Below are 14694 nucleotides of genomic sequence, written 5' to 3' on the forward strand. Positions count from 1 at the left end.
CCAGTGTCCTTTTCCATATCTGATAGCATTTAAACCATGTTTTTTAAAAGATATTTTAAGGTGGCCATATGGATGAGAATTTGGTATTATTTTGGATGTTTATTTGATAAAACAGCTTCACTATGTTTTTCTACTTGAAAACAAAATGTGAAATAACATATACTAAGTCTATGTTCATAACTCAATAAACTGCAAAACATTAAACAATGTGTAAAATGTCAGTTATTGTCCGTACAATGACCAACTTTTTACACTTTTTCCATCTTTTTGCAATGTATTGAGTTATGAACATGGACTTAGTATATGCTCTTTCGCATTATTTTTTTCAAGTAGAAAAACATAGTGAAGTTGTTTTATCGATTAAAAATCCAAAATAAATACCAAATTCTCATCCATATGACCACTTTAATAGGGGGAGGGCCATGTTCTAGAGAATGGAAATTGAGGGAGGGTCACTTTTAAGCATAACAGAGTCATGGGCGGGTCGTTTGTGATGCAACAGCCAGGGCCTGATTTCCAACCCCCAACCCCGCCCCCTGTAAGTAGTGAAGGCTCTCTAACCACCTTATCAGTGGACACAACTCATTCGGGCAGTATTAATATGACATAACGAGCACATTTAAATGAATAATTCCACACATATTTATTGATATTCAATGAGAGTCCAATGATCACAAGAAACAACATAGGTTTTAACCCTTTTTACATTCAAGTCATTTTTTACAAAACAAATTAAAAAACCATCAGTACAAAATGGTCCAGAGAAGGGAGAAAGGAAAGCCCAATATTTCATGCTATAAAATGTACCGCTTTTATAATTAAGTTCCTATCATAATTTATATTTTTTCGCACTTAGATTAACAACAAAATCTCAACATATTTAAAATAAATGTTGGTGTTAATCTTATTTTCATAAAATTAGTGTGTTGTTGTTGTTGTTGTTGTTGTTGTTGTTGTTGTTGTTGTTGTTGTTGTTGTTGTTTTGGTTTCAGATTTGTTATTTGACTTGTGCAATCTCAATTACTTCAGTTCAGTCCTTTTGTTGCCATGTCAACTACCAGTTGAATTGGGATAACTTATTCGTGTTTATCCATTATTTGAACAACGTTACTTTAATCTATCTGCTAGACCTCGGATGTTCTTCCGATAAAATGCGACACACAACCGACATTGCTATTGAGGATGGCAAGCCCTCACTGCGAACTTTTGTTCGCTTATAAGTTATAGTATCGAAGGAAAGCCCGAACGTCTAGCAGCAAGACAAACGTTACTTCAGCTTGATGGCAAGTTGGCATTAGCAAAAAATTTACATCACTTCGAAGGAGAAAAAACTCGTAGTGTGTGATTTTTCTATTCACTGCGAGTTCGAAATTCAGAACATTCTACAGTAAATTTAATACATCTCGACTGAAAATATGATCCGACTGTTGGATTTAGGAAAAATAAGAAAAACTTAAAAGACAGTGAACTACCGAAATGTAGTTCCTGTCTAACAACACTGATGACATAGTCAGGATTTTCGAGACATACTCAGTATTATCAATGAGGAAACCCTACGACCTCTATTCTTTCCATTTTACATACATCCTTGAGGTCACGTGATGTTTACAAAACTATATCAGTTGTATATCCAAATAATTCGAAATCCTTTTCGTAAATTTTATAGATTGCATCGATCTGTTCCTTTGTCACTGCCTTGTAATACTTCCTGATATTGTCTGTGGCTGAACTGTTGGTTATAGACTTGTCGGGGTATGGGAACTTGAAATTTTCGTCAATTTTGTTCAGCATAGTCTTTGTATCGCTGTCCATGGTTTCCATGTGACCAATGAAGTCATATTTGACTTCACACGGTGAGCACAGGTCAGATATCGGTCTAAAATGCATATTCCAGGTTTGTGGGTCTTCATCTCTTTTTATCAAGTACTGTAGAAAATCATGAAACTGAGGAAACGTTGAATTCGACCCAGTTACCGCTTGGATTTTTGCCACCATCGGCGTGACATATGTCTTATCGTTATTTTCACTAATTTTGTTCCTATACCCTGATAGTAACCGCGTGAGTGGATGCCGTACGAAAAGAAATTTTGTGTAGTCTCTCAAAAGCTGCGATCTGTCCTCAACCTTGTACTGACTAAGGTATTTGTAATGGTCCTCCAGTTTGTAAAAGTTCTCCCACTTAATGGTGTCGTTCGGAACATATTCTCCTGCCAAAATCAAGAAAGTTCTCATCCAATTAGAACTGGCGACTTTCGCTACTCTACAATACATGACTCTATGTACCGGATCAACCAGAAGTCGCCCATATTGTGGTTTTTTCGTCAACTGATAACGGTTGCACTGATTGCGTAGTAACTGAACCCTTGCACCGTGGACGTCGCTATTGGTAGAATCCTAAACATAAAATGAAGAAATTAAAAAGATGTGGTTGAAAAAATGTATTTAGCAGTTGATATTCGTTATAGACAATTGGAATATATGTATATATATATATATATATATATATATATATATATATATATATATATATATATATATATATATATATATATATATATATATATCAGAGTGTGTGTGTTTGTGTATGTGCTTGGATGTGTGACTGGGTGTGTGTATGTATGTATGTATGTATGTGTGTATGTATGTATGTTTGTGTGTATGCATGCTTACGCGTGTATGTGTGTACATGTTTGTGTATATGTGTCAGTGTGTGTGTGCGTGCGTGCGTGCTTCCATCCATCCATCCGTTCATTTCTGTATTTGTTTTCTGGTCATGCGTTTTATTGGCTGTATAAAAAGCATTACATCTGTTTGTATTTTCGGGGATGAAGAACAAACTCATGTAAATAAGCACTAAAGGGATTAAAAAGAATTAAAGTCATACAGCATATCTGTTTATAATTTCATGAATTGTAACAAAATTATCAATACTCTAGTAATATAAATGGAGGTTTAGGTCACAATGACGTAATGGGTCTAGCATAGATTCTGAGACTGTCCCGAATCCATGGGTTTAGTAATTAACTTCAAAAGCCAATCTGAAGGGTAGCATTACTTACGACCAGGAAATAATGAAGAAACTATATCAAGGAGAAAACGATAACATGTCGTTGGAACAGAAATCACACACGTACAATTATAATACAATATCGTTACACCAAATAAACATATATAACGTATGCAAACATCACTTTCATTTATACATCTTAAAATAAAATAAAATATATTTTATTTCGAACTTAACTGTTTCATTAGAAGATTGTCCAATTACTCTGTGTGGTGCTCTGGGAATATGTATTTTACCACTTTCCACATTGTAAAGAAAGCGAGCTGAAATGGAAACAACAATTGTGTATATTTATTTTTTAAGTCAAGTGCATTTTGTCCTTTTTTAGTGTATTGTACAAGCATGTACTTGTATCTTCAACTGTAACTCATCCTTACTAGCCGCTGTGGAGCATTTGTGGAATGGGTGGTGGCCCCTCTTCATGTTTAATTCATTCAAACTGAAAGTCTGAAACTGTGGAGCATTACAAGATTCATCCCGTGTAATTAATGGGTATATTTTATGCTGATCAGCAAGAGGGGAAAGAATCAATGCTACAAATATCTATGAACGAATCAAAGCATGTGAGGATACAACGCTTTGGGTTCGATGGCATTTGTTGTCGTCATCTTTTTTCAAAGGGGCAATGTTTATTGAGCGTCTGAGGTATACTTTGACACAAACATCAACTAACCTGCACCGTAGTGGATTACAAAAGCACATATGCTCAAGATTAAGATCACCTTCAAGATATTATTAAAGTTTCTTGGGATGGTCCTCATGGTTGGGAAAGTGACTTATCTCTGCTATAGGTACACTGAAAGAGATGGACAGGACAAAAATCACCACTTAAGAAATAAAAACATGTGAAAGTGTAACCTGGTCATTGTTAGTAGAGGAGGTATAACTGAAATGACCTACCCTCGTCTACACATCGTCAAATTGTTGAGTTTTAACAATTTCTTAAACACTTTACTGTATACCTTGTTCCATTAGTAGTCTATCTGTTAATATTCACACACATCGACGGTTGGGAAAAATCATGATTCGGAAATAAGAACTGTGGATCGCCCAGTTTACAACCTCATCACGTATGAAATGAAACGGAACATCCACAACAACAACAACAACAACAACAACAACAACAACAACAGCAACAATAGTATATCGACCAACCCAGTATTAAACCCTAAAAGCGTTAACACTGTAAATTGGGATTGCAATAACATGTAATCATCCGATCAGACAATTCAACATATGTGTACTTGTCCTATGCAAGTGTTTTTATATCCAAGTGCATGGAAGACTTTCACATATATAGTTCTAATAATTATGTCCATTAATGTCCATGGGGCTCTAAAACCATGATATTAAAGTGGCCATATGGATGACAAATTGGTATCTATTTTTGATTTCTAATTTATAAACACACCTTAATATACGTTTGTACTTGGAATCACAATGTGATAAAATATGTATCAAGTCCTAGTTTGTAACTCAATAAATTGTAACAAAAACTAAAAAGGCATGTAAAAAAAGTAGATAGTTTTGTAATTTGTTGAGTTACAAACATTGACTTGAAATATGTTCTTTTACATTGTATTTCCACGTAGAATAACGTAGTCAATTCAAATTCCAAGATAAATAGCCAAATATTCATCCATATGGCCACTGTAACATCAACTGTACGATTTTACCGGCCAAGAGTGGGCAGTGTGATAAACGATCATGCACCTATTACATGACATGCTATGTCCTAATTTGCATATTGCTGATGGGATGGTCATATTGTGACTACATCTTCATGTACACATCCCTATAGGCATCCCTATTAAATTTCATCCCAATCTGCTCAGTAGTTTTGAATTACAGATTTTTGACCAAAAAGACACATTTAAAGCTCTGATTTGCATTTCACTGATGCCCATCTACACGCCCAAAGCAATGTCCACACCAAATACCAAGGCAATCGAGCTACCTATCCAGCCCTGTACGTGACCATTTGGCTGTCTCAATAGGCGAATCTTTGGAGCACTCATCACTTCCTATGTCACATCCATATACAACTATTGGTCTCATTAGTTTATCAAATATATCTAGCATTAATGGTGAACTTAAATTTCTAAGATTACCTAGCCTAGACTTAAGTGAAAATAGTGCTTCCATGTTTTTTTTAAATCCATTACTAATGACTGTGTGGGTGGCTGTGGATGAATTCTCATGCATCTCAGAACTTCTAGAGTAACGACTTTGACTATAGTCTATACTGTGAGTGAGTGTTTAATAGGAACGATACTGTATAGGTACTAGATTACTGTATGGGCTGTCAGCCAAAGACATTGTCCTCCTTCAACATGCCCAAAATACAGCAGCTAGGATTGTGTCACGTACTAAGAAAACAGATCACATCACAACAGTTCTTTCTGCTCTTCACTGGCTACCTGTCCAGTACAGGATTCAATACAAAGTACTACGGATCACCTACAAGGCACTTTATAACACTACTCCTGGTTACATCGCAGACTTCATTAACAGTAACCCCGCAACTCGTTCACTTCCCGCAAACAACAAAAGTCTACTTCAGGTACCATGCGTATTTACAAAGTCATATGAGCGTGCGTCCTCGCAAGCAGTGTCAGTTTTATTACTCTAGTTCCTATACAGTATCGCTATGATTAAGACTACATCCTTTATGAAACAGTATAAGACTTGAACTTCGTTCTTCATCAACTATCGATACATTCAAGAAGGACATCAAGACACAACTGTTTGCAAGATCTTTCTCTAACTTTTTAGATTGATCTACTATTGTTAATATTCAGCGCCATAGAATATTACGTCGTATTGGATTTTGGCATGCATGCATGCATGCATGCATGCATACATACATGCATACATACATACATACATACATACATACATACATACATACATACATACATACATACATACATACATACATACATACATACATCACATTACCTTCCAAGTAACCTGTCTGTAAAACAGTGTCTACCAAGACATTCTTGCAGAACTTAAAACAATCACAGTCAATGTGTTTTACTCTTTATGTCCCTTTGGCACGTACTGACATATTTGGGAAGTTTATTCCTTAAAAAAAACAATCTATCAAACACGACATCGTCCTTTAGCTCAAGTGTTTTTGAAGTTGGCATATCATCATTTTTAATTGATAGGATCATGTCTTAGATTGTCATTATTTTAAATCTATTTCTCTATTTTTGATGATACATTGACTTGGAGGCTCAATTTTCTCAGTACAAGTCTTGGCAAAACAGTGGTTTACGAATATGCTTATTGGAGTTGTTGGATATATTGTGACTAGGTTCGCTACCTCCTTATTTTATGTAGCCATCTATTTATTTACACTTATATTTATGCAAAGTTTAAATTAAAGTATAAACAAGTTTATTTTGTCTTTTACTCTATGATAGTTAACTTGCCAAATATTATCAGGTTTTTTTTACACATTTAGCAGCTGGTCTTCAACTCTCACCATTTCTACAAAAGTATCTAGCATTCCTTAGAGTTTATGTTGTAAAGTTATAGTCAATCCATGTCAATAGGAGAGGAATTTTACAAGCATGTTTTACAGAGTTTTTGATATTTGTCAACCACTCCATTTGTTGCATGTTCCTCTCAAGTGTTGTGTGTACGTGTCGCCGTCGGTACAATATAAAGGGCGTGACTTTAAAAGCGTGTTGAAGTCCGTGAACTATTATTGCTAAATTATTCTCTTTCGTGTCGTGACATTTATTTAAACTAGAAATTCTGAACTACTACTATTATTTCGTCTGAATATAACCTGCTGTTGTAGGAGTGTACGTCGTCTTTCTGAAGTTCTGTGGAACTATAGGTGTTCTCGCCAAGTGTAGGAGTTGCTGAACTAAACTTATTGTTCTATGTGCGGTGTACTAACAAGTTTCGTTCAAGAATAGTGGCAGCCATCTTGTACACGCAAACTTTATTCCGTTTCTTTCATTCAAGAATAGTGGCAGCCATCTTGTACACGCAAACTTTATTCCGTTTCTTTCATTCAAGAATAGTGGCAGCCATCTTGTAGACGCGAACTTTATTCTACTTATTTAATGTATTTAGTTCCTCCCGTTTCAGCTTCATGACATGTAATTACTTACAGTTCCGGCGATATTTAATACAGTCAATTGAAGTAGTATTTCATTTTATAGCGTTTAACATATTTTCCACGTTATTATAGGATATACTTACTGCGATTGAGATCAATTTAAAACTACTCGTAATATTATTTCACTATACAAATCAACTTAGGATACTTATTGTAATATTATTTTCATTTGTATAAATCAACTCAAGACAATTTATCGTACTATTAATTATTTTTTTGGAATTTAGAAATAACTTATTGTAAACTTAATATTAATTAATCTTTGGGAACGGATCCGATAGTGTTTGCTTTCTTTACTGGACGCTTATTTTGTAGATATTGCGATTTATGTTGATATAATTAAGTAAAAGCATACCATCAGTTCATTTATACCTATATAATCTCGTGCCATTAATTTTAGTATTTATAACTATTGTCCCTGAACCCAAGTCCCCACGACGGCATCGATCATACGCAACCTTAGCCCCCCCCCCCTCCGTAAGACTGTGTTGCTTACAGTTGAATATCCCCTACGAAAACCAGCTTGAACTTCGTCAATTTTGTTGAGTGACTCAAAAAGAAAGACGACGATTTAAAACAGATGTGAAAATCTTACTGAATATGTATTACTCAAAAGATATATCCCTCTGTAGTTCTCTGGGGAGTTCTTTGGACCCTTTTAATATAATGGAATAATAATTGCTTTGGTCCAATCACTGGGGAAAATACCGCTATCAAAAATCTTATTAAACAAAACATACAAACAATGAGTAAGAAAATATTTACTTGCTTTGAAAAATTTACCAAGTAGACCGTCTGGACCAGGTGACTTACCATTTTTTATACTATTAATACTGGTTAAAATTTCACCTTGTGTAATTGGGGAATTTAGAATATCGAAGGTTAAGTTTGCTACAGTGTCTGGTATAATGAGCTCAATAGTAGGCTCAATATATATTAATTCGTCAGCCTCGAGTCATTTAAATTAACATGTTCATCTACTGTGAAAAGATTTCTAAAATAATTAAACGACAACAAACCAACGAACAACCAAACACTGCCTCCCGCCCCCGCCCCCCGAAATGGTCACATACGGAAATAACCCACATGTGACCATTTCGGGGGGGGTGGGGGGGGGCAGTGTTTGGTTGTTCGTTGGTTTGTTGTCGTTTACTCATGTATGTATCTACTCATTTATAAGTTTATTTTGTTTGTTTGTTTACTTGTTTTTGTTTGTTTGTTTGTTTGTTTGTTTACTTGTATGTTTATTTTGTTTTGTTTATATTTGTAAACAGAACTAAATGAGCCTGAGCACCCTGTAGTGCGGGGGCATATGGCAGATTTTGGGGTTTCGTGTGAATATCAGGTTAATTTTTGCCAACGTATCTCATTGTGTTCCCCATCATCTGAGCAATTAAAAAATATATGTTGGCAATTTTTATTTCAATATTAAGGGTAATTTTTGCCGCAATTTCATAAATGATGTAAAATCATGATTTGTCTGTATATTGATGGCAAATTAAAATATGTGAACTGTACGATTGCTTTATATCTGTATAAATGTACTAATGGGCATCCTGTAGACTATAAACTTGTAGACAGTTGTATAATTTTGCATTTTAATCACAATATTATAAATTATGGTTTCTTTATTTGCATATCATTTGCATATTATGTATGATGCTTCCGGTGTATTTGATTTCCTGTATTCTTTGATGTTGCTGATTGCTATTCTTTCAAAAATGTACGCCAACCATGAATTATTTCAGTCACTATGAATACTCTGGTTGGTTTTTATCTTTTAAAGCACTAGTAAGTCCACACCTTGACTATGCTTCCCCAGTGTCTTCCCCACATATATACGAATAGGGATATTGCATTTTTGGAAAAAGTGCAGCGTCGGTTCACCAGGATGATTCCGCAGCTTGGTGGCTTGAATTATGAGGACAGTTACGCATATTGAAACTGACAACTTTAGAAACTAGATGAATTAAAGCTGATTTGCTTGAAGTGTATAAACTTTTCCATTTACATATTCGCCATGATCCAGTTGTATTTTTCAAAGTATCTACTTCGACAACAAGAGGATATAGATTGAAATGATTTAAAGACAGATCCAGATTGGATATACCAAAATATTTTTTCAGTCGACATGTTGTAAACATTTGGAAGTTTACCAGAAAGAGTTATTGTTATTACTACACCAATTAAATCATTGTAATTACTTAGTAATTATTTTAATCCAGATTGGATATACGTAAATATTTTTTCCAGTCAATATGTCGTAGACATTTGGAACAGTTTGCCAGAAAGGGTTATTGTGACTACAATAAAGGCATTCATTTATTGTATAGAACTACCCTTGCCAAATGATATGTCCTTTTGACCAATTTCGGCGTATTGATGTGACTTGTTATCAAGTGTACATACACACGTTAAAAATATTCCTTTTCAGATCTGGCATCTGGTTTTAATACGTATCTACACATGTAGTATTGAATCCTGGACAGGTACATTCTACACAGGATATAGAGTCCAAGTTTAGGTCTACGCAAAATTTGAAATTTTACCTCTCAATATTAGCATACAAGTTACATAAATTGGACGTCTTGCAAATATTAGATAGAAAAGAAACATCACTCAGTAAAACACCTTTAGAAACCTTTAGAATGTTTTACCCCCACTTTTGACCAATTGAGATACTGTCTACAGCAATGAAAAAAGTCAATATGGCAGCTACTTTAGAACGTTTTTGTTATTTGTTCTGTATGGCAGTATGCAGTTCTCCCTCAACGTTCTGTAGAAATATAATATTAAAAAGTAAACGAATCGTTGTTAAAGGCATGAGTGCTTATTAATTTCTACTTTGCAATGGTGTCAAAATGAGATAGATTTAGTCATCAAGTTGGCATGTGACTACTTATTCCCAGCAATGAAGGTTATTTGTGTATGAGAATTACCAAAAGATGTAGAAGGGTATTTTCCATGTTTACGTTGAGGATTTGAATGTCAGATTTTCTTTGAGTACTAAAACACGTGGAATGATAGCTAACAATGCAATACAATTTGATTAAAGATGCTATTTTCTGGTGGGTTGGTGGTTGGGGTTGGGTGGTACATTAGAATGTGTCTCTGCTGTTACTTTCAACCTTTATTCATGACTGACCAAGAGGAATTTCGTTGCGTAATCGAATGTAAGAGTACCTTCACGCTGAATAACTAAACTAAATATGCATATATTCATATTGTTCCTTTGAAATATTATAAAGATATTCTTCAGATACTGAATTTATCATCTTTATTTTATACTACATTGTCCTTTATTCTGTTTTATTTTAGAATTTCGATGAAATAACGTAATCAAATGTAACAGTGGAGAACACGTCTATTCATGTTGTTCCTTTCACTTGTAACGCCAACCAAATAGCTATACTAGTAGAAACGTAGACAATGCATACAACATAATGCCGTGAGAGACTAGACAATAGTTTTGAATAAAAATGATTGGGTCTATTCAGTCGAATACATAACTTTGTATAGTAACGATTCAATTGATGCTACGCTATTGATAAAAAATATGTTTATACCAGGTGTAAACTGAATGCCTTCAGTAAAGGCCAAACTTTAGATTGCTGCTCCTTCACGCCTTGTCGAAAGAAAAATTCTGCGCTACCACAAATGATATTGCATATCCATTAGTTACTACATCAATAAATAAAACGTAGCTTTGGAAAACATTGTCCATTTTTGCATGTTTATCCACATACTGCCCTTAATTCTATGTTTGCCATTGTAAAACCTTTAAAATGATTGGTATGTGAGTCTGTTAACAATTAAAAATAATTGTTATTAAAAATAGTAAGTTTATGAGTACTTGTTGGTGATACTTTCAATTCATAATCATATTTTAATATTCTGAATGACAAGTAAAGTCAGAAGGAACATTTGAATTGTTTCTTTTATTGAATTTGCCCAAATTTCAGCGATAAACAAATTTTCATTCAGATACGCACTCATGGGTTTCCTAACCCTGCCATAGAGGGCGTCAATTTAAATTTTTTTCATCTCATTGAAGACATTTAGGGTCGTTTGGGTCATGAGAAACAGAATTCAGGCTGCCCTTACATATACCTACCAATTACTGTTATCTTTACAATATACATAATGTTCTGACTGTTGCTATGGACATGGTCTTGTTGATAGGCATATTTGCATACATGTTTTGATATTTTTTTTTGCCTGACTAACCAAAAATGTTGTTATCTTTGCAAAATATACTGGCATTGTTGGCTGTTGCTAAGGCCATATCAATGGAAGTTGACTATAATCATGGATTCATGGGTTTTCATTGCCTAACCAATTGTTAAGAATAGGGTCTTGGGGTCAAATTTTATTTTAGCCCCCTCAAACTAATTTTGAAGATAAAAATTGCCAACATGTATTTTTTATATGTGGTCCTATAATGAACATAACCATATATGTTTCATAAAATTAACATGCATTTCACACGAAAACCCATATGCCCCTGCACTACTGTGATTGAATAAGCTTACACGGAGATAATATACCGGCGTTATAAACAATTTTCTTTGGGCAAAAACAAGTCTTACGTTTACAAAACACGGCGAAAGAAAGGGCTGAAGCAGAACCTATAGTCTCAGACTTCAGTCTCGGAGCTAAAGTACAACCCAAGGCCAGGAAAACACCAACTCGTTGGCATTTTTCGTTCTCTTGGCCAGTAACTGGTGGAGGTAAGGTATCAGGTGCCCCATCAAATGTTGTAGTCTGTGTTCTAGCTGATTCATAGCTTCCACTAGTAGGGATTTTAGTACAGAATACGTCATTTTCCGTACTATAGTTCAGATTGAGTTCAATTCTGTACTTTTATGCTGATGAGGTGGACGTTTCTGTACTTTCCCATTAGCGCCTGTCTAATCGGATTATACTCGATCTGAAAAATAGTTCAGATTGCGAGTCGGAAGTGATTTGAATACATTTGCATTTAGTTCAGAATATATTCATGAGTTCACCCCGATAACCGGGCAGTAAACAAATGAATATTCAAATCTACCGTGCTTGCAATCAATACGTACATAAACGCTATACGTGTAGCTAGTGTATTCGATACATATATGTATGTATATAAGCAGGCTTATGATATGAACTACATGGTTAGGGCGTACGTAGATTGTAATATCACAGGGCTCATTTTGAAATAAATGTTCGTAGTACGCCTTTTCATTATGCACTACATACCACCACCACTAAACGTGTTTCACATTTCTACGCGTTTGATGCATAGTAATACAGATTTAGATGACATGACAATCGTTTCCAATAATAGTTTAAAATTGGGCCACAAATATTGCTAGTGTATGGAGCTTCTTAACAAACCTGACCGGCCAATAGCGTCAACAAACTCACAGTAGAGACGTGCTGACAGATTTGAGTCTGTGGACATTATTTCTAGCTAAGTAAAATTGAGTGACTATTGGGAATATTATGGCAGTATCTACCCATGTCATCCATGTCGTCTATAGTTTCTAACGGACTGTGTTATGTACAACGTAACGCTGAACGAAATACGGTCCATCAGGAATTAACTAGACTAACCTCTATGGGAATAGTATTCTTGTCCATGAGTCGTTTGAGAGTTTATGGTACAAAAGAAATGTATAGTTCTTTTCGAATGACAAAGGCCTACTATAGAAGCCTTTTGTGATCCATTCATGTCAAACTACTTTGTTTGGTTGTGACTTTAAAGGGGAGTAAGTTAATCACACGGGTTCATTTGCATGTAATTATGCATTTCTCCACCCAAACGACGTAATCTTGAATAATTAACGACCAAGCTGGGAATCACTATCTTTCTCGGTAAATAGTGGTAAGACGTAAGACAAAAGAAATAAAACAAAGGAGTTTGAATTTGATTACCGAGAGTAACTAATGTTTTACCATACCCGGTTGAAAAATACTGAATGAGTTGAGTACAGGTTTGTATACTGTGCGTTTATATAATTTACAAACTGTAAATGTACTTGCATGTCCCGTGACTCGAGTATTCACACAGCTGTGTTGTACGCAACACTAAATGGTTTTTTTTTCTCCACCTTACCTTTCAAAGTTTGACTAAAAATATTCCAAGACATTGTGCCATGTACGTATTTGTCAAAAAAACCAAAACATTCCGAGCCAATAATTATATCGCAAACGCATGCTACTGAGCTACGTGTTGACGACTGTTTACTGTGGCCTGTTCTGATCTAGCTCTCGCGGTCCTATAATATGCGTTTCTATAGTCCGATCACATGTCGTAGTATCGCGGCGCAAATATCCAGTGTTAGGTTCTGATCATGATCATCTTATCGCTAACATGCTCGATTGTCACCTAAAATAAGTGTACTTGAGTGCCGTTTATCTTTTTTCACTGTTTGATTTTATTCTTGATGAGCCTTTTCGATGTCTGAGCGTATCATTATTACAAGAAACTTCGAGAATTTGCATTGAGTAGTTTGAATCAAACGTACAGAGAACGTCCGTGTGACCATAGACCCTGCACACGGTGTAACAACGTCAATGTGGCTACAAGATCATCAACACATAACAAGATGGACATTTGGTAATTTTGTGAGTCTCCCAAAAGTCTACCGACCAAAACTATGACATACAAATAAAAATATTTTTGTCCAAGTTTGAATAGTGTTGAGCATGCCGACCCCATGAATACTAGAAAAAAATAAATTATTATTACGATTGGTGTATATGAGTACGCGAGTGTGCATACCGAGTTATAATTACACAGTCTGATCGATTAAACTGTTGCATGTTCGTACACTCCAGGCTGTCACAAATACAACCATTTCTGGAGTTATATATAGAAACGCCTCTGTCTGATCCGAACGTTGTTGTATCAGTGGTGGACAATAAAAACTGGCTTTGAGGGTGCCGAAAAAGTGTTGTAATCAGTGCCGAGGTTATGTTGTCTTACCTGAACTGACTATCGTCAGGCTTGACAACTCTGTCTCTGCGATGTGGCTGTGTAGATGCAGGCTTTAGTATACGATTTGGTATGACTTGCATCCACACTTGCTGTAATCCGTCCTACGGGATCCAGGGTGATACGTTTATATACCAGTCAGCCCTCTATCGTTGGTGGGTTGTTCCATTATTGCTATAGTACGGTTTCCAGAGGGGCACTGGAAACCGTTCATACAACACTCCCCCCAACTTCATTTAAATAGGGCTGGACCCTGAGGGGATCTTGTGGGAGCGAAATAGCCTAAGAATATCCACCAGGGACTGTCACTAGGGGAGATGGAAGAGCTACTAGTCTATAAACATAGTGCCTGAAACAATGTCCCATAACCTTGTACAAGGTACCAGCGGTTATACTGAGCTAGCTATGTTAAAACAGCTATCCAATTATTTACCTCACCTTTCATGGGGTACAAATAATTATAACTAACTAGTCATCAATTTATGGCATAATGACTAGCTACCTTGA

At 35.5% G+C, this 14694-nt stretch overlaps 1 protein-coding gene across 1 annotated transcript; it reads right to left on the minus strand.

The window, feature by feature from the left end:
* Positions 1-1605: 1605 nt before the first annotated feature.
* LOC144449721 (carbohydrate sulfotransferase 14-like) lies at positions 1606-14270 on the minus strand. The gene is made up of 3 exons (XM_078140299.1): positions 14179-14270; positions 13718-13772; positions 1606-2394 (listed from the first exon to the last, which is right to left on the minus strand). Exons 1-3 carry the CDS (start codon positions 14268-14270, stop codon positions 1606-1608), a joined length of 936 nt encoding a protein of 311 aa, XP_077996425.1.
* Positions 14271-14694: the final 424 nt, after the last annotated feature.

This window comes from Glandiceps talaboti, chromosome 18 (assembly GCF_964340395.1).
Source record: "Glandiceps talaboti chromosome 18, keGlaTala1.1, whole genome shotgun sequence".
Lineage (NCBI taxonomy): Eukaryota > Metazoa > Hemichordata > Enteropneusta > Spengelidae > Glandiceps > Glandiceps talaboti.

Coding starts and splice junctions, on each gene's coding strand:
- LOC144449721 (XM_078140299.1), bottom strand. CDS start 14,270: ATGCAAGTCATACCAAATCGTATACTAAAGCCTGCATCTACACAGCCA. Junction 13,773..14,178: donor CCTGACGATAGTCAGTTCAG/GTAAGACAACAT, acceptor ATGATCTTGTAG/CCACATTGACGTTGTTACAC. Junction 2,395..13,717: donor TGGTCACACGGACGTTCTCT/GTACGTTTGATT, acceptor TTTTATGTTTAG/GATTCTACCAATAGCGACGT.